The 19250-nt window shown below is 44.5% G+C and overlaps 1 protein-coding gene across 1 annotated transcript in view; it reads left to right on the forward strand.

Annotated features, from left to right (window-relative positions):
* The first annotated feature begins 29 nt into the window (after nucleotides 1-29).
* The window catches only part of TPCN2 (two pore segment channel 2), a 47006-nt gene continuing 27785 nt past the window's right edge, over nucleotides 30-19250 (forward strand). The window contains 10 exon segments of the mRNA XM_030200736.1: nucleotides 30-322; nucleotides 324-398; nucleotides 3672-3748; nucleotides 5971-6050; nucleotides 6053-6105; nucleotides 6108-6149; nucleotides 9757-9866; nucleotides 12464-12470; nucleotides 13275-13381; nucleotides 15866-15938. Of these exon segments, the coding sequence (XP_030056596.1) occupies nucleotides 122-322; nucleotides 324-398; nucleotides 3672-3748; nucleotides 5971-6050; nucleotides 6053-6105; nucleotides 6108-6149; nucleotides 9757-9866; nucleotides 12464-12470; nucleotides 13275-13381; nucleotides 15866-15938 (825 nt within the window). The 5' untranslated portion in view covers nucleotides 30-121.

Consider the following 19250-nt stretch of genomic DNA (forward strand, 5'->3'; position numbering starts at 1 on the left):
AGCCCGGCGGCCCCTGGTCCTGGGAGGGGCTCCGCATTCAGATTCAGCTCCCGGCACTGAGCCTCGGCGTCAGCAGAGGGAGAAAGCTTTGCTCCTTATCCCTGGCTCCCTCCTTGCCGGGATGGAGACGGATCCCCTCTTATCCCCCGCCGCCCCGGAGTCAGTGTCGCAGGGGATGGTGCCCAGAGCCCGTAGCTGTTCGTACTCATCGGCTGCAGCCCGGGCTTCCTGCAGTCTGGAGCTCGGTAAGAACAGAAGGGGCGCAATAACCGGGTGTGTGGGGTGAGCGAGAATGCATGTACCACTAACCCAGCCTCCTTTCCTTTACTCTTCCAGCTGCCAATGCAGAGGAGCTGTGTCTGCGGCAGGCGGTGGTCTTCATCGAGGATGCCATCCAGGTACCGTACATGCAGCGCGTCCCCTCCCCTGAGGGCTTACACGCATTTGGCAACAAGTTCTAGAGCCAACCCTGTGGGTGCTTGAGCACCCCCCAAGAAAATCATTTGACTGTTCCATGGAGGGGTAATTTCCATTGGATTTAGTACCCCCCCCCCCCCCCAATCATTATGAAAAGTTGGCTCCTATACTGGGGATGATCCGAAAACTCTGAACCTCCGACCCCTCCGTCATCCTGGACTCTCTGACCTCTTTCGTTGGTCCCACTTTCATGACGCTGACGCCGGCACCGACCGCCAAGTGCCAGGTCTTTCTTTTGTTTTGACTCTTTTCTAAAAGGAGAGACAAACAGCGACAGCCACCTACCTTCTAAATTAGATTTATTGGACGATGAGTTGACTCGATTTTAAAACTTTCTTTAGATGTAAGCGCACAGCGCATACTGGATACGCGGTCAGCTGGCTTTCCTATCGCCTTTACAGATCTAAAAACTCTAGAGCAGGCTTCACTGAGATTTTCAACACCTTGACTCGCATAAAGTAGCGCTCATGCTTAGATTTCTTGAGTGAACTGTTCCCCCTTTTGGCATTTTACAGTTTTAAAATCAGCAAAGTCTTTGTTCTTTAATCCAACTTGTATTCTACACTCTTCCTTGTGAACCAAGTGCAGATCCCCTTAATTCCTCGGTTTCCTTTCCGAGCCCTGCCAGCAAGTTGCAACATGACCTTGCAAATCCAGCCTGTTGGGGTTTTAGCTGAGTCCCATGCTGAGTCCCCGATGCTTAGAGAGGCCCTATTCTATTGATACCTAAATAGCCAAAAACAAAGGAGTAAGGGTGGACCAAGGAGTCTCCTCAGCTGGTGGTAGGTTGAAGTAACTTTATTTGGCACCAGATATGTATGTGACCCAACATGGAACCGTATTTCCACGGATCTGCCGTCTGCCTCAAGGGTCAGTTACTTGTGCTAAAAATCACAGAGAATGGGTGCAGAAATAAAGAAGAGTCACTGGTAATAATACTGCTGCAATGCAGTGTAGACACAACGGACGCCGTGAAAGCCCGCCAAAAGCAAAAATCCTGTATCGGGTCACATACATATCTGGTGCCAAATAAAGTTACTTAAACCTACCACTGGCTGATGAGACTCCTTGGTCCACCCCTACTCCTTTGTTTTTGCTGTTGGTCTGTACGTGGGGGTTTACTTAGCTTGACCTGTTGGTTGCTGCATTGATACAGGTTATCAATAGAAATCAAACAAAATAAAACATGGAAAAGAAATAAGATGATACCTTTTTTATTGGACATAACTTAATACATTTCTTGATTAGCTTTCGAAGGTTGTCCTTCTTCGTCAGATCGGAAATAAGCAAATGTGGTAGCTGATAGTGTATATAAGTGAAACATCCAAGCATTACAATGACAGTCTAGCAGGGTGGGGGTGGGTAGGAGGTATGCATGGGGATATCAAAGCATTTCATTGATAGTCTAACAGGATGGGTGTGGGTAGGTGAGAGGAGGGTGATAAACAGAGAAATACAACTTTATGGTTTATAATGGGCTAGAAAAAGGATCTGGGTTTTCTAGCCCATTATAAACCATAAAGTTGTATTTCTCTGTTTATCACCCTCCTCTCACCTATCCACCCTATCCTGTTAGACTATCAATGAAATGCTTTGATATCCCCATGCATACCTCCTACTCACCCCCCCTGCTAGACTGTCATTGTAATGCTTGGATGTTTCACTTATATATACTATCAGCTACCACATTTGCTTATTTCCGATCTGAGGAAGAAGGGCAACCTTCGAAAGCTAATCAAGAATGTATTAAGTTATGTCCAATAAAAAAGGTATCATCTTATTTTCTTTTCCATGTTTTATTTTGTTTGATTTCTATTGATAACCTTTAAGAGTGGACTAACACGGCTACCACACTTCTCTGCATTACATAGTAACATAGTAGCAGAAAAAGACCGTCACGGTCCATCCAGTCTGCCCAACAAGATAAACTCATATGTGCTACTTTTTGTGTATACCTTACCTTGATTTGATACATAAATGCCACCTGTGCCTAGAATAATGTGTATTTCTAAAAACATAAGATCTTACAGTATTCTTGGCCAGATCGAAGGTACTTGAAAACAGTGTCCTCTTTCCAAGGGTGACCAATCCAGGTCAAGAGTACCTGGCAGGATCCCAAAAGGTACTGCAGATGCTATTACTGGCCTAAACCTCATCCTGGTCATCTGTTCTAATTCACAGGGGGATGATCAGAAGCAAACGCCGGCGCTAGAGGCTGTTAGCCCCCCCCCTAGTCCCCCAGCAAGGGGTCCCTGGTGGTCCAGTAGTCCCCCCTACCTCCCTACCTTGTGTGTTGGAGGAGGGAGGGTAGCCTGCCTCCCTCTCTTCCTGCAATGCCGCAAAGTGGTGGCGCCCAGCCCTGCCCAGTGTATCCTGGGATACGCTGGGCGGGGCTATACACCATATAAGGGTCTCCCCCAGCAAGGGGTCCCTGGTGGTCCAGTCCCCCCTACCTTGTGTGTTGGAGGAGGGAGGGTAGCCTGCCTCCCTCCTCTTCCTGCGACACCGCAAAATGGCGGTGCCCAGCCCTGCCCAGTGTATCGTGGGATACGCTGGGCGGGGCTATACACCATATAAGGGTTTCAGGAAGAGGAGGGAGGCAGGCAACCCTCCCTCCTTCATCACACAAGGTAGGGGGACTACTGGTTCACCAGGGACCCCTTGCTGGGGGACTGGAGACCCACTGGATCTCCAGCCCTCCCTGAACCTTGGGTGGGGGGCCCTGTTGCTGGGGGGGGGGGGGTAGGTTGGTCACCCACTAGGCCACCAGGGACCCTTTACTGGGGAGTTAGGGGGGCTCCAGCCCTCTGAGCCTGGGGGGGGGACCAGAGGTCCACCGGACCTTCGGCCCCCGTTGCTCGGGGCAGGGGTAGTTGGGGTCTGGTGGTCCCATGGACCTCCAGCCCCTGTGTTTGACAGGTTTGGGCTTTTAACAGCCCAAACCTGTCAAACAAGTGTGGGAAGATTGTGCTGAGCGCATGCTCAGGCACAATTCTCCCGCACTTCTACCCCATGATCAGAAATAATTGTGTGCTTAAATTTGCATGCAATTATCTCTGATCATCGGTGCGGTAAAGCCCCGCGCTGTTCCAGCGCTATTTTAGAGCACTGTTTGGAACAGCGCGGGGTTTTTAATCATCTGCTTGTCAGTGTTTAAGGTGGAATTAATGATCTGTCCTTTATTTTTTCCTTAGTACCGGTCCATAAATCACCGTGTGGACTTCAGATCACTGCGCCTTTATCGATGGTATTACTCTAGTATTTGCCAGTGGTAAGAATTTAAATTTCTTTCTTGATATTATCGATTTCCTTTACTATATCCACCACAGAAGGAATAACGCATCGCCTAACCAGAATACTCCTAGTTATATAAAAGTGGACAAAAACTGCATCCCACGCAACCAGGAATGTAGGATCTAGTTCTGTCCTCAAAATAAAGGCAGAAATAACTGTTTTCAAGTTAAAACAAAATATTTAAAATATTTTAATTAACCTTCACATTTCAAAATGTAGTTTCAAGCACTGAGGCTCATGTATAATTAAAAGTGCACAATTATGCAAAAGCTACTTTGCAAGCTCAAAGGGCCATAGTGTACCTTGGGGGTAGATTTGTGACTCGATACCTGGTTAGGTATGTGATCACTTACTTTCCTTTATCGAATACTAGTCTAATAGCGAAAATACATACCTATAAGATAAGTGTGAGCTTTTAGCGCCAAGGTCCTGGTAATACAGTAGCCTACCAAGGGTGGGGCAGTGGGAGCAGTTCACCCTGGGTGCAGGCAGTAAGGGTGCGGCTGTCGACTCCCCTGGTCCCCTGCTCCCTCTGACTTTACTTCCTGTTCTGGGGCAGGGGAGTGGCAGAGCCGACAGCTGTGCGACTGCTCTGTGCACCCACTTGCTATGAGGAAGGGGGTGGGGTGATGTGCTTTGGAGGAGTGACGCGCCTTGAGGGTAGGGATGGGGGGTGTAATGCTCCTCGAGGGGGGTGTGACACATCTTGGGTGGGGGAGGGGTGCAGCGGCGACCCGGCCTGGGTGGCAAGCAAGCTAGGTACGCCACTGTGGTAATACATGCATAACTTATAGTATTCTACCAATTACACATGTAAATGTCAGTCCAGACTCTAGTGTGTGATGTAAGATCTGCTCATAATTTTGTCACTGTTCGAATAAGTTATGAGTGCAATTGGAACATAACTATTGTCTGTAATTTATAGGCTGACCCTCGCTATGTGCCATTGCACATATAATGGACTAGATTCTATATATCATGCTTAAAAAATTCAGCGCTGAAATGAAGTTCGCTTAAGCGTATTTTATAAAGTACGCCTTAAGACATACTTTATAGATTAAGCCTAAATTTCCATGCAGTTTACAGAATACTATTAAAAGAGGCCCGTTTCCAATATGCCAAGTGCTGGTTCATGCAACTAAATTTACACCTGGTGTAATTGGCTGTGACTAAATTAGTGTATTCTGTAACACCGTGCATAGATTTAGATATGCCCACGACCCGCCCATGGCCATGCCCCTTTCAACTATGCGACTGAGAATTTACATGCACCACATTACAGAATACGCTTAGCAAGTAGTGTGCGTAAATTATAATTAATGGCAATTAGTGCTGATAATTGGTTAACATCCAATTATCAGCACTGGTTAGCTTGTTAACCAATTAGCTTATGCACATTGTTGTGGAATACATTTCGATTTCTGAGCGAAATCTCAGCACGACATAGAATCCTGGGTAATTTATCCTTTTAGTGTGAAATATTTTTTTTGTTAAAGCTTTTGCAGAAATGTTATTTGCTGCTAGGTTCATTTTGCATACGGTAGTAAAAGAATGCATATGCATTTTTTTGTGGGATTCAGTGCATCAGCATTGGAAAATAATCTTGTAGCAGTGGTGTTGCTGGGCCCCCACAAATTTCTTCTGGGCCTCTGGTTTTACTGGCGTGGGGGTCCCAACCCTGCCCGCTGAAGCCTTCATCCAGTGCTGGTCTTGGCGCTGCTGTGTTGCCTGCCCACTCTTCCACTCATGTCCGGCATGCGCCTTTTAGTGAAACTGAGTATGCTCAATTTCACTAAAAGGAGTGTGCAGGATGTAAGGGAAGAGCGAGCAGGGCAGGCAACGTGTCGAGACTGGTGCTGCATGAAAGTTCAGCTGGCGGGGTTGGGGGACCCCCGCCAGCCAAGGTATTGGTGACGGCGAAGCGGTGGGGCGGCAGACCAAAATGTGCCCCCCCCCCACTTTGGGCTCTGGCCCCCTCCCACCGCGAGGTCTGGCTATGCTCCTGCCTTGTAGAGGAGTAGATCACTTACTTTGAGGATGTAAATACTGAATAGTTCTGATATCATGTCTGTTAAAGACTGTGAAATGCTTCCAGATGGAGGCAGGCCACAGCCTTCACAATGCTTGTTTTAGTTTTTTGAAAATCCACCTGCCTTTACCATGCCGACTTCATTTCTGCCTCGCTTCCAATCCATTCAGGATTTTGAATGTGACCATCTTCCTTATTCTGGCTTTGGTGTTTATTGAGAAGCCCTCCTCACTGACTTTGTCATCGGATGTGCGTACCGCAGTGTTGCCTGGCAGCCGCCTTGTGGCCTAACAGAGGGCATTGAAAATGCTCTGCTATCCTCATCTTTCTGTTGGATGTGTCTGTGAAGGTGAGCACGGCTGGAGCCAGTACATCATGGGGGTGGATGATACTGGTATTGATTTTAGGAATTAATTCTGTGGGCCTGTACCAGCAGGGAAAAATACACGGCTGTGCTAACTCATTAAGTCAGTGGAGTGGTCTGTGGTTTTGAGGTGTTCGGCCTAAAAATACAGGAAACCTTATGCGTCATTCCAAGGAATTCTCCAGTACCCCCTCCATCTTCTCTGCTCGGGCACATTTGTCAGAAAGTTAATTTGCTATATTAGGAACAACATTAAAAGAGACAAAGCCTAAAAGAAGTGTAGGAACTCTTTGAGTGGGAAATGTGTGCGAACAGAACTGAAGCCGTTTCAGTTCTGTCCAGAAGGTCTAAAGGTTGGTTAATTGTGTAAAACAGTGGTTCCCAAACCTGGTCCTGGAGGTACCCCAGCCCTTCAGGTTTTCAGGATACCCACAATGAATATTCATGAGAGAGATTTGCATGCACTACCTCCACTGCATGTAAATCTCTCTCATGAATATTCATTGTGGGTATCCTGAAAACCTGAAGGACTGGGGTACCTCCAGGACCAGGTGTGGGAGCCACTGGTGTAAAGTGTTTGAACACAGTTCATTACTAGACCTCTGAACCAATGGCTACTGCATGTTCATGTGTAGCATGATCATGTATGGAAGTGGCAAGGTTCAGACCCCGCTACTGCTTCTTGTCAGCCTCTGCAAACTGATTCACCTTCAGTAGCCTCAGGTACCAACAGATTAGATAAATTCTGTACTGAATGTAACCCTTCTTAAGCTACCACTGAAAAGGCCTGAAGCTAAATCAAAATAAACTAACTAGCAGACTTCCTAAGCAGGGCTTAATTTGGGGGAAGCAGGAGTGATCTGCCACATCCCTTCCCTTCTAGGTGTCCTGCAGGGAAGAGGACAGGAGGGCACTGGAGCAGAGGACAATCACTTCCTAATTCTGCCCTTGTTACCCTATTTCACCTGTCCCTGGCCTGTCTGCCACCTCCCGAGTCCCCCCCCCCCCAAGTTTTACAGTTCCACTTCCTTTGTCTACTAATTAAGGCCTGCAATCATTCTTGCCTTTATATTCTTGTAGAGCCACCCTAATAAGTGTTTCTTGAACCATAGCAGAACTCTACAAATCCTCTTTCTGTAGGCCTAGCTGTGCAGATTTGTGGAGTTGTCATGCTTTCATCCTTGACTTGGGCAGAGTCTAGAGGGTTTTCAACCACCAAAGTGAAACCTTTGGTACAGACTGCAAAGGCATTTTCATTTCTCCTCTCGCAAGCTTTTGATAGCAGAGGGAAAAACCATGAGGCTTACAACATGGATCATCTTAATGTACAGTGGAATACATTGGGAATGGTCCTTCTGTCATCTGGCAGAAGAAAATGGTAATGATTGCGCATAGGTCTTTAATGCAGGCTCAAGCTGTCTGGGGTGGAGAGGCAGATGTGTGGCTCATACTCGGAGAGAGGGTCAGATTTCCAGACATAATTGTCCTTTTCCAATGAAAGGAAGGGAACACTTTTTTTTTCTCTCCAGTAATTGTTGACCTTGATGCAGACAGGCACAGAGTTAATTGCAGTTTTAGGTTGGAACTTGTGTGCACAGATTGTTGTGGGTTAGACTCTCAGCGTATAAATAAAAACACTTATTAAAAACAAAACTTGACAGTTAAGGCTAGATGTACTAACTCTTTCCCTTATATGAGAAATAGAAGAATCATTTAGTAGATCGGAAACTTAGAGTTCTCTGACATTATTCCAAATTTTATTTGTATTTACTGCCCTGCCTTTGGGAGCCTTCATGGCGGTTTACGATCTAAGATAACATAAATAGAAAACAGAGAACAAATCTTTTTTTACAGAACAATGACAGGACTGGACCATAAAGGGAAAAAGGGGAGGAATCCGTTTGTGATAGAGCACAGGGAGGGACAGGCTTATACAATCTGGAGCTCTCTGGAAAAGGGAAGAAAACCAGTGAAAATTACCATCTGCATCTTTAAATAGATGTGTTTTCCTGGGAAGGTTTATAACGCTTGTTTGATGGATCAGTGAAGAATTATGTGTAATTGATTGTTATGTCCTGATTGGCTGAGTGATGTACTGCTTTTATTGAATTGTTATTTTTATTTTAATTTTGATATGATTTTGTTTTATTTTCTTACCTGTTGTATGCTTATTTTTTGTCAAATTGTGTATGTAATTATGTACTCTGCCTAGAGTTGGAAAGATAGAAGTGGAAGATAAATATTGAAATAAATAAATGGCTGTGTGCCTGTAACCAGCAGGTTTTAGGGGCACTGAAAGTCATTAGCTTGGGGTACATCCTCTAGGTAGGAGACTTTGTTGGTGTGGCTGGGTGTGCAGTGCACCTGTATTGAAATACCCAGAAGGGTGCCTGATTGGAGTATGCTCTACAGTAAACCCTCGATTTAACAGACTATTGGGGGGAGGAGGTGCCCGTTAAATTGAAATGTACAAAAATAGCATCTGTGCAAAACCAAAAGTCTGCTGGATATTACATTTTATATTTTGAAGTGCAATATAATCAGTTTTCATATTAAAAACCACAAATTTAGCTATATGTGAGAACATTAAATATCATGCATTAAGAAATGTATATGTACATATACCAATTTATGCTGCTGTTAACAAACATAATTTATTTTATTCAGAAGAGAAATATCTTACATGTTTAGTTCAGTATATACGGTGAGACATAGATTGCTATATCTTGTCTGTTAAAACTGAAATCCATTAAACTGTGGGCTGTTAAATCAAGGGTTTACCGTATAAGGCACTGGCTTAGCCATGGTGGGCCTAGGTCCACCTAAACCTCTGGCACCTGTATTATGGCTGGTGGGGATCCCAGGCCCCATCAGCTAGAAGAGGCAGTCTTGTGGCTAAAACACATCATTTCCCTATTTACTGCAGCCAGTGGCACTGTCGACATGCTACCGCTTTTCCACCCCCTCCCCCTCACATGCTCAGTTTTTGCACGTGTGTGAAAACTGAGCATATGTGGGAGGGGAGAGGCTGGTGCAGCAGCATTAGCAGCACATGGATAGTACCGCCGGCTGCAGCAAGTAGGGGTATGATTTGTTCTGGCTACTGGAGGACCTCTTCCAGCTGGCAGGGTTCGTCGCATTTGCTGCACCGGAATAGCTAGTGTGGCTTTGTAAAAGGAGCCAATTATAAATTATTGGGTGTACCTCACACCTTTTTTAGTAGTAGCTCAAGGTGAGTTACATTCAGGTAATTCCCTGTTCCTGGAGGGCTCACAATCTAATTTTGTACCTGACTTCTCCAAGTTCACAAGGAGCTGCTTGGTGAGATTTGAATCGGACACCCCTGAATGTCAAGCCCGGTACTGTAACTACTAAGCTAGGTGTGTTAGGCATGGCTTGATTGGCAGTTGTTGGGTGTGGTATATAGAGTATATCTGCTATAAAAGCTTATGTTTTTATCTGGTGTGTTCATGCTGAGTGTTTGGTTTCTTCTGTACATGATATTGGGTACCTCTAGGAAAATATCCCATGTGGTGTCTTTATCAACTCTGCTGTGTTGTTTCCTGTGAACTTTCTACATGTTGTTTTTCAGAGTTACTTAATAGGTTGGGAAGAATATCTGAAGAATAAGTGGTTGATGGCCTATATTCTGACACTTGCCATCTCCATCACAGACTGGACCGTGTCACTATGTTTCCTGTGGTGAGGAGGTAAGCGGAGGGGTTTTCTGAGCCCTGCTGTGGCAGTGAATAACTGTAGTGTGAGCATGTAGGCGGAGGGGTTTCTCAGCCCTCTATGGAGTGAAGTGACCGCAGTGTGGCTTAAAGTGGTGAAACAGTTGCAAAGTATCACAGAGGTGTTAAAAATGCCCATTTAGTTTAATAAGGCATTAATGAGCTCAAGACAAAATAATTCAAACAATGAAAACATTAGAAAAACCAGAACAAATAAACTGATCTGGCCCTGAGGAGCTTAGCCAATGTATTTTACACCACTGAACTACCTGATGTAGATGATCCAAGGACAATGAACACTGCCACACAAATCCTAAGTAAGAAAAGTGTCCTGAACCTTCTTCCCACCTACAATTCCATAGTAAGGTGGAAGACACCTATCACCCTCAAAGTGTATAGAAAATTGTCAGAAGGTCCTCTCACCTCAACAGTCCACGGGTCAACATCCAGCATCGCATTGTCTTACTCCCTACCTACAAACTTCAGTTTCTACATTTCATTTAAACCCTATTTAACTGCATCCAGTTCTTCACGTCAAGAGAATTATTTACAAATCATACATTTCATTTTGTGATGCTCCAAATTGGTACCGGAAATCTTTATATTATCTGTATAAATTCAATAAGACAGCTCCAGATCTGTTATAGCTTCACCAAAAGAACTCATAAAAACATTAAGAACAGTAAGGGATAGAGGGAGAATTAGAACATAAGATTTACCCTAGTGGATCAGATTGAAGGTCCATCTAGTCTAGTATCCTGCTTCAAACAGTAACCAAGTCAGGTTACAAAGACTGGCAGAATCCCAAAAAGTGGCAAGCTTTCAGGCTGCCAACCTCAGGATATGTAGTAACTTTCCGCATGTAGTAATGTTCATTCAGGAACTTGTCCAAACCTTTTTTTTAAACCAGCTACATTGCTTTACCACTTTCTCTGGCAAAGAGTTCCGGAGTTTAACTATTCATTGAGTAAAAATGTATTTTCTTCTATTTATTTTAAATGTATTGCCATGTAACATCATGGACTGTCCCCTAGATTTTGTACGTTTTGAAAGAATAAGTAATTCACGTTTACCTGTTCCACTCAGGATTTTGTAGACATCTATCATTTCCCCCCCTCAGCCGTCTCTTCTCCAAGCACCTCTTAAACTTTTCCTCATATGAGAGGAGTTCTATCCCCTTAATCTTTTTGGTTGCCCTTCTTTGTACCTTTTGTTATATCTTTTTTTTGGGATATGGCAACCAGAATTATACACAGTATTCATGGTGAGGTCACAGTATGGAGCAATACAGAGGCATTATAATTCTTTGTCTGATTTTTCTATTCCTTCCTAATAATTCCTAACATTTGCTTTTTTTGCCGCTGCTGCCCACTGACAGATTTCACAATGAAGCTAAGATCTTTTTCATGGGTGCTGACTTCTATGATTTGGATTATTCTTCCAAATTGCATCACTTGCAGTTGTCCACATTAAATTCATCTGCCAAACTTGTGATACCTCCTTCCTCTGCTTTACCCTATAAGGATGACAGTTTTTTTATGTTTAATTTTCTTTATTAACTTTTTCATTTTACATTCACATATTCTGAAAATGTTAGAAAACTTACGTATTATTTGCAAATTAAAAACAAATTGAAAGGAAATTATAGTCTAATTTTTAACCACATTATTATGGATCCAAGAGCAAGGTAATAATTATAAAGCAATATAAAGTTAAAGAAAACAAAAATAAGTTTTCTTAGGAGCAGAAGATTCACCAACATTGCAATCAGGCTACAGCATTATTCTCTGAGACTGCTCCAGGGAGCTCTTTCATATGTTCTCTACGTTCACAAATTCTTTAAGTTTCTTGGGATCAAAAAAGAGATAAGTTTGCAAGTTAAACACTATTATACATGTGCAGGGAAATTTGATAAAGAAGGGTGCTTCTAGAACCAGAACCCTTGACTTAAACGTCATTAGTTCTTTCCTTCTAACCAACGTTTCCCTCGCCAAATCAGGAAACATATTATTTTTCTCCCATGAAAAGATCTCCAATATGTTTGAAAGATAAACATAAAATATTAATTTTGTCCAATCAAGACAAATGTTACTAACAAAGTGGCCCGTTCCTTTGCCACTGAAGTTACAAATACTTTTGTGACTTCCTCACACCCAAGGGATTTCAGCTTGCTTCAGTACTTTAGGGAAGGATGACAGTTTAAAAAGAAGCGAAGCAGCTCCTGTAATACCTAGCTTGCTCAACCTATTCAACAGAATGTGATGGTCAATAACATGAAAAGCTACAATTTGAAAAGCATCACAGCCCCTATCCGCTACCATCTGAAGTTCAGCTAACAATCAGTTAAATAACATAATGCCATAAAAATTCCTGAAGCTCGACTGCTACAGCTGGCTCCAAGAGTTTAGCAGAGGAAGAATGCACACAGTAGTGCCTGTAGCTAGAACAAGCCCTAATATCGGTCCCCTGATGACTTCAGAATAGGAGTTAAAATAACATCCTCCAAAGGTAAGGGGGAAACGGCCTGATCCTGAGATAGTCACTTAAAGGCAATTCTTTCAAAAGTGAGGAGGTCAGGGGTCTAAATTGCAACTCCCTTTGCTGCCCCAGACTTGGTCATTCATGCAAACTTGTCCCATTAGCAGTCAACTGGCTACTGCTGTCAAACTGTTACCCAACCTGACCCTACTGTCGACAGTCTCCAGTTGGACTTTGTTGTCTCCATTTCACCTTGTCCTCAGTGGTTACTAAATAGAGCAAATCATACTGCACCATTTGATGTTGGATACAGTACTACCTCTCGTGGCTACAAAATATACGGTTAATGGAGGTACCATTAGTTAGCAGACTTATCCTCTTTTTGTTAATAAAGTCTTTGGGACCCGGTAAGTCTTGGACCTTTGGTAGTATTTAAAGCTGATTTTCAAAGTTAGAACAGGACTGGGACACGTGGTTACCTGAAGAATCTCTTCACGGTTAAAGATCGGAATTTGTGAAATGCCTTGCTTTGGGTCCAGAAGATGTTCCACCATTGCTACCGATACCATAAAATGCAGGTTTTGAAGCCTCTGGTATCAACTGCCTGATCTTGGTACAGATCCTTGTAGATTGTGTTTATTCATAGATGAAGTTGGGACTTAGCAGACAGGGTTAGATGTGATTTAATACCTTTTACTTACACAAGTAGTGGTTTAACCAAAAATTAGGGTGATCACATCCTGTTACCCAGCTGCAGGAATTCTGGTCTGTGCTGTTGAGCCCTCAGAATAGGTTTCAGACCAGATCCTCAGCAGCCTTCCTTTTCCCTTTCTTATGCTGCAAGGCAGGTTTGGGGGACAGACGTTGACTCTTCTTACGATGTTCTTTGTCTTCGCAGTATGTGAGGATACGACGGGTGCTCCGTCCCTTCTTCCTGCTACAGAACTCTTCCTTGATGAAAAAAACCCTAAAGTGCATTAAGAGGACGCTGCCGGAGCTGGCCAGGTACTGTAACCACTGAGTCCAGGTTTAAGCCTAGGTGGTTGTCATGGAATCTTGCCCTCCGTCCTCTGTGATGGAGGGGACAGCAACTGAGAACTTGCCCATCTCCTTTGAAGCTATTTAGGGCTGGCAAGCATCCCTTCATTTGATGGCTTGAGAGAAGTAGTCCTTCATGTTAAAAGGGCGATTCTGTAACTGGAGGCCAAATTTGCATGCTACTTGTATGCATACATTGTACAGAATACCAACACTTTGCAGGTAATTGTACGCTTATGTGTGCAAGTTGGAAGAAAGCGACTTAAGTGCTATTCTGTAAGGCACACGTAGGTGGCAGAACATGTAAACCCAAGAGGAACTTCACATAGGTGAGGTTGCCACTTATGCACTTTACAGAATACTGTAAGATACCAGGGTCGTTGCTGCATTTAGGTGTCTGCAATTATGCCAGGTCTATGGCTGGTGTAACAGCAGGTGTGGTAAATGCCGGGTTACACTAGTTTCTATCATGGATCTGGGTGCCCAGATGCCATTGTCGAACAGCTTTCACTGCACGGCATTGGGGAAACTAATGGAGGCTCCCACTTACAGAATTGCCCCTAAGGGTCTTCTTCACTGTTTCTTCAGGAAAGTTGTTTCTATCTCTTCTATCTAGAAATTATTAGATTTAGTTGCAGAAGATTCTGTGGCTCTCCAGCTCATTGATTCCTTATTAATAATTACTATAGGCATATTCTCATTTGTACAGAAGTAGATGAACTGTGGTGGAAAGACCATGAAAGCGCTTGTGATGGACAGACAATCACTTCAAATTAACATTTCACATGTTTAAAATGTGTTACAGTCTCTCCATTCCATAATGTCTTTCCTTTTATAATTAATATATGTTTGCTGATATTGATGCTGCCAGGAGAAAGAAATGCAGATGGAAGAAAAGTATGAATTTGTATTTGTAATATGTTCAGTGGGGAGGTACATAAGTTTCATCTTGAAGAACCGCTTGAAAAGTTGTGTAGTTTGAGAAAAGTCCAAAGGAAAATGTAACATTTTTGGGGGTAGTTAATAATGTGGCCTACCACTAAGACGTGCTAGTTACTGTTCAACCCATTTATTAGTAACCAGGTCTCTTGATATGAAATGGGACCTGTGCTAAAGTAGCACCAGCTAGTGGTAAATAACATATCTTAACAGTAGCCCACGTTGATAACTTTCCCCCTTAGTGTTGAAGTGTCTGTTTCTGGTAACCAGAGCTGATATTGTGATGTCATAATGCCTTATTCCACCAATAAGAGCAACCTCATCAGTGATGTCACAGTGGCTTGATTGTCCTGTACTTACTTGGCTCACATCCTCCTATATAATAATTCTCACCTCCAACGTTCTGTGCTTGGGACCGTGGCTCCCTGGCTGGAGGTGGTCTGCGAGGCAGACACGCACGGACCGTCACTGACATCAAGGGCCGCTGATTTCAAGCCAAGGGGAGGAGTAGGGAAACACGCGTGTTTCCCTACTCCTACTGCCTCTGAATCATCTGTCACCCCCCACGCTACGGCCCCCTCGAACCTGCCCCTTCCGCGAACCTGTCGATCCCCCCCCCCCCGGACTGCCGAAAAAAGCCTCCCCTGCCATCGTGTGCACTACCTGTGCTGACAGACCCAAGTGTTGTTCTGCTCTTCGCGTAGTTTCCTCATCATCTTCACTGAAAGTTTATCTGCGTGCGTCTGACGTCAGACGCACGCACGCAGAGGAACTTCCAGACAAGATGATTGAGGAAACTACGCGAAGGGCAGAACACCACTTCGGCTGTAAGCACAGGTAGCACAACAACGGCGGGGGGGGGGGGGCGTTTCGCCGCACGGGGGGGGTGGGATCGACGGGTTCGAGGGGGCCATAGCGCGGGGGCGGGGGGGGGGAATTTGCCTGCCTAAGGCCCATTTCCTTGCCTACAGAAATGGGCCTTTTTTACTAGTATTACATATAGCAGTGATTTCCATTTGTAGAGACTTTCCTTTTTCTTTAATTAATTAAGGGGAGGAGAGAAGTTATCCACTGTTAAGATGTTATTTTACTGTTAACCTCAGTTATTAGTAAGTAGATCTTATTGCATAAAATGGAACCTGTGCTAAAATGCACAAGTTAGTGGTAAAGTAACACGTCTTAATGGGTAGCCCACGATATACCGCCTTTGTGTGGTTACAGTCAAAGCGGTTTAAAATATTATATGCATGTACCTATTTGTACCTGAGCCAAGCTGACTGGAGATGGGGACCAGATTATGTCCCCATGTGTACCTCAAACCTAAATCCTCTCCATGAAGAGAAATGTATGTGCACCGCACACACCTTCCACCTTGCATATCCTACTGAGACACTGCACCATGCCTTTCTCCATTTCCCCCACAAAAACTGGCCTAAGTTCCGCGCTTAAAGAATGGACTTGTAAGTCTGCACTTTTCAATTTGTGTGTGTTTTATTTCTTTATTTTTCACAGTGTTCTACTGCTCTTGGCTGTGCATCTTTTCCTCTTTACCATGTTCGGGATGTTACTCTTTGTTCGGGCCAAGGTATCGTGCATTCATTGAGCTGAAATGTGTTTCTGTTGCCTCTGGATTTGCCTGCTTTCTGACTTGGAGTGACCTGAGCTCTGGGCTGCTGCAGTGCTTCTCATGTGGGAGGCTGACCTTATAAACAACTCTGGGATGAAGCAAAATTGCTGACTCATGCAGGTTGCTTAACTGTGCATGTCAGAGTGAGTCATGGTCACTGGTGCACTGCAGAGAGGTTTGCAAAGAGTTTATAGTGTGATTAAACTGAAACAGCTTAGTAACAGTGGAAGTAGAGACTGATGGAATGTACTGTATGTATGGGATAGAGAGGGCAGCTCTTTAAGGCTGGCAAGCAGGGGCGGACTGCTCATTGGGACAGTAGGGAAGTGCCTGATGGCCCACAGCAATGCGGGGGGGGGGGGGGGGGCGCTCTCCCATAGCCTCCATCTAGTTTAATCATTTTTATGTTTCAATAATTTTTATTGATGAACAGACCACAATACAAACAGCAGCGATCCACAATCATCAACTTTTTAAACAATGGAACACCCAGCACCTTACCCCTCCCACTGAATGATGCTTCATTCTTATTTCGGCTCCTAAAGGCACCCGGTAGATCTAACAGTAATTGTTCCACTGTTCCCTCAATCTGTATATCTAACTCTGATTCCCAAAAGCATCTAATACGACGCCAGAAAACATTTATTTTGGGACAAGTCCAAAACATGTGGGATAAATTGCCTGGGGTCCCTCCCACATTTCAAACGCGATGGCTCCCTCAGCCCCCCCACATGGGAGGGCAGGATATATCCTCTGTATAAGCGCATTCCCTTAAACGAGCATCTGTAACAAGAGTTGGTATGCGTGCAATTGAAATTGAAATATCCCAATGTGCCAGAGTGACCCCTTACTCTGTTCCCACTTGCATTTCAAATCCTTACTTTATGGTGTTTCCACTTAGTCAGTGCCTTATATAATAATGAGACCGAGAACTCCCCCTCCCTCAAGGACTAAAAAACTCTCTGATTGCCCTGCCCTCCCCACCCGACAACTCAGTTGCTCTTGGGCTAATGTTGCAATCTAGTGAGAGACCTGCCCGTATGCAAACCTAGTTCCCCAAGAATCTCCCACCTATCTCAGCAGGTCCCCAACAGAAATGGGATTCCCTCCTTCAGTCAGTAGGTGTTCTAGGTGGGTGATACCTTGGGCAGCCCATTGTACAAAAACTTTATTAGTAAGCCCTGGCTGAAAAGCAGAATTACTCTGTGGGGTAAGGAGGTCCGTAACAGAGGGGTCCCCTCCTAGGTTCCGCACCAACACTTTCCACAAGGCTCTCAGCGGATTCAAAAGTGTACTCATCCGTAGCCCTGGAGGGAGCTGTGTTTGTCTATGGTGCAAGAGTGAGAATAAGTGATAAGGGGCATAATATGCGGTTTCAAGATCCACTGGGGTATACCAGTCCCCCATATGTCGCATTTGACAGGCTTGATTATATAGTTTCATATCAGGCAGACTAACCCCTCCCTGTCCCCATCTCCCAATCAAGTATGCAAACCTAACTCTAGGTTTCCTACCCGCCCAGCAAAATCGGGAGATTAAGCGATAAAATGCTTTCAAGTTCCTTTGCAGTAACCAAATAGGCAGTGTCTGTAGATAATATAGCCACTTGGGAAACACTACCATTTTCACTAGATTCACTCTGCCCAACAAGGTCAAAGGGCGATCCCGCCAACCCTCTAGTAGCCTGCGTGTATCCTCTAACAACTTTGAGACGTTTAACTGATACAACTGTGAGACATCCATAGGCATCAAAATGCCCAAGTAACGAAATGCCTCCCTCGCCCAACGCAAAGGAAACTCTGTACCCCAATCCTTTTCCAACTGAGCTGAGGAGGGTAAAGCCTCTGATTTCCCAAGATTGAACCTCAGTCCGGCATAATCCTCATATTCCGCGATGATCTCCAATAACGCCGATAACGACTCTCGTTGCTGTGCTAGATGTACTAAAATATTGTCCGCAAGAGCAACAACTTTAAAGGTCAACGAACCCACCGAGATTCCTCTCACTGACGGGGTGGCCACTATATCTCTCAGTAGAGGGTCCAATGTCAAAACAAAAAGAAGAGGAGAGAGGGGACACCCCTGCCGAGTACCCCTAAGAATCTGAAAGTCATCCGACTCCAGTCTGTTAACCGACACTCGCGCCCTTGGGGTGGAATATAAGGCTTTCACAGCTGAAAGAATATGTCCCGCGAACCCATACTTAGACAACGTATCAAAAAGAAAGCTCCAGTGCACTCGGTCGAGTGCCTTCTCGGTATCAAAGCTGACCAGGAGTGACAGTTGATTTGTCTTATATCGGTATTCCAGAGATGCTATAAGTTTCTGCATATTTTTAGCCACCATGCGTCCTCTCACAAAGCCACTTGAGAATCATGCACCAACCTCGGAAGAATCCGTGCCAAATGGTTTGCCATTATTTTAGCTAATAACTTGACCTCATAATTCAATAATGATATAGGTCGGTAAGATTCCACTATTGTTGGATCCCTACCTGATTTGGGGATAACAATAAAGGAGGATCCAAGATGGCGTCGAGGGAGGACGTACGTTAGTTGAGTTCCCGTTTTACACCAGAATACCTGAAGAAGTAGGCGCACTCCCCAGAGAATGGGGAAGAGAAAAGGCAAAGCCGTGGTGTTGTCCTCCTCGAACACGGCTGGGGTTCCCACCACTTCTCAGCCTACTTTGGAGAGATTCAGGGTCATAACGTCGGGAATATCGGTTCCTGCTTCGGGGAACAGCAAGGTTTTATCGCCGAATCTCCGTGGAGAGGGAGTGACTTTGAGTCCCCCTGCTGGCACGACCCCTCCAAGACCCGGAAACAGTAACGCTTTGCTATGGAGGTCGACAGTGGAAACGCCCGAAGTGGGTTAGGATTTTCACGTGACCCGAAGAGGTCCTGGCGCAGCATCGGCTCCGGATAATAAACTAACTGGGGAATTGGAGAGTGAGTTGTTCCCCCCGAAGATATCTGGAGCGGTTTCTGTGAAGAAATTGGATCTGGTGAAGCCAATAATGTCACAATGGACGTACTATGGGAAGTGCTGCAGAGTGTGAATAACTCTCTTCTTCAGATGTTTAAAATTTTTCAGGAATAAACATGTGAGTTAAAGAATTTATATTAATACTTATCTAACAAAGTGGAAGTCCAAGATATAAAAATAGAGACTTTGACTAAGGAAATGGTTTCTCTATGAAAATCAGTTAATTTGATAATCTGAACTGTTGAAGAAATATTTCTCTGATATTTTGCAAATACCTTCTGAT

The sequence above is a fragment of the Microcaecilia unicolor genome, chromosome 4, assembly GCF_901765095.1.
Source record: "Microcaecilia unicolor chromosome 4, aMicUni1.1, whole genome shotgun sequence".
NCBI classification, from domain to species: Eukaryota; Metazoa; Chordata; class Amphibia; order Gymnophiona; family Siphonopidae; genus Microcaecilia; species Microcaecilia unicolor.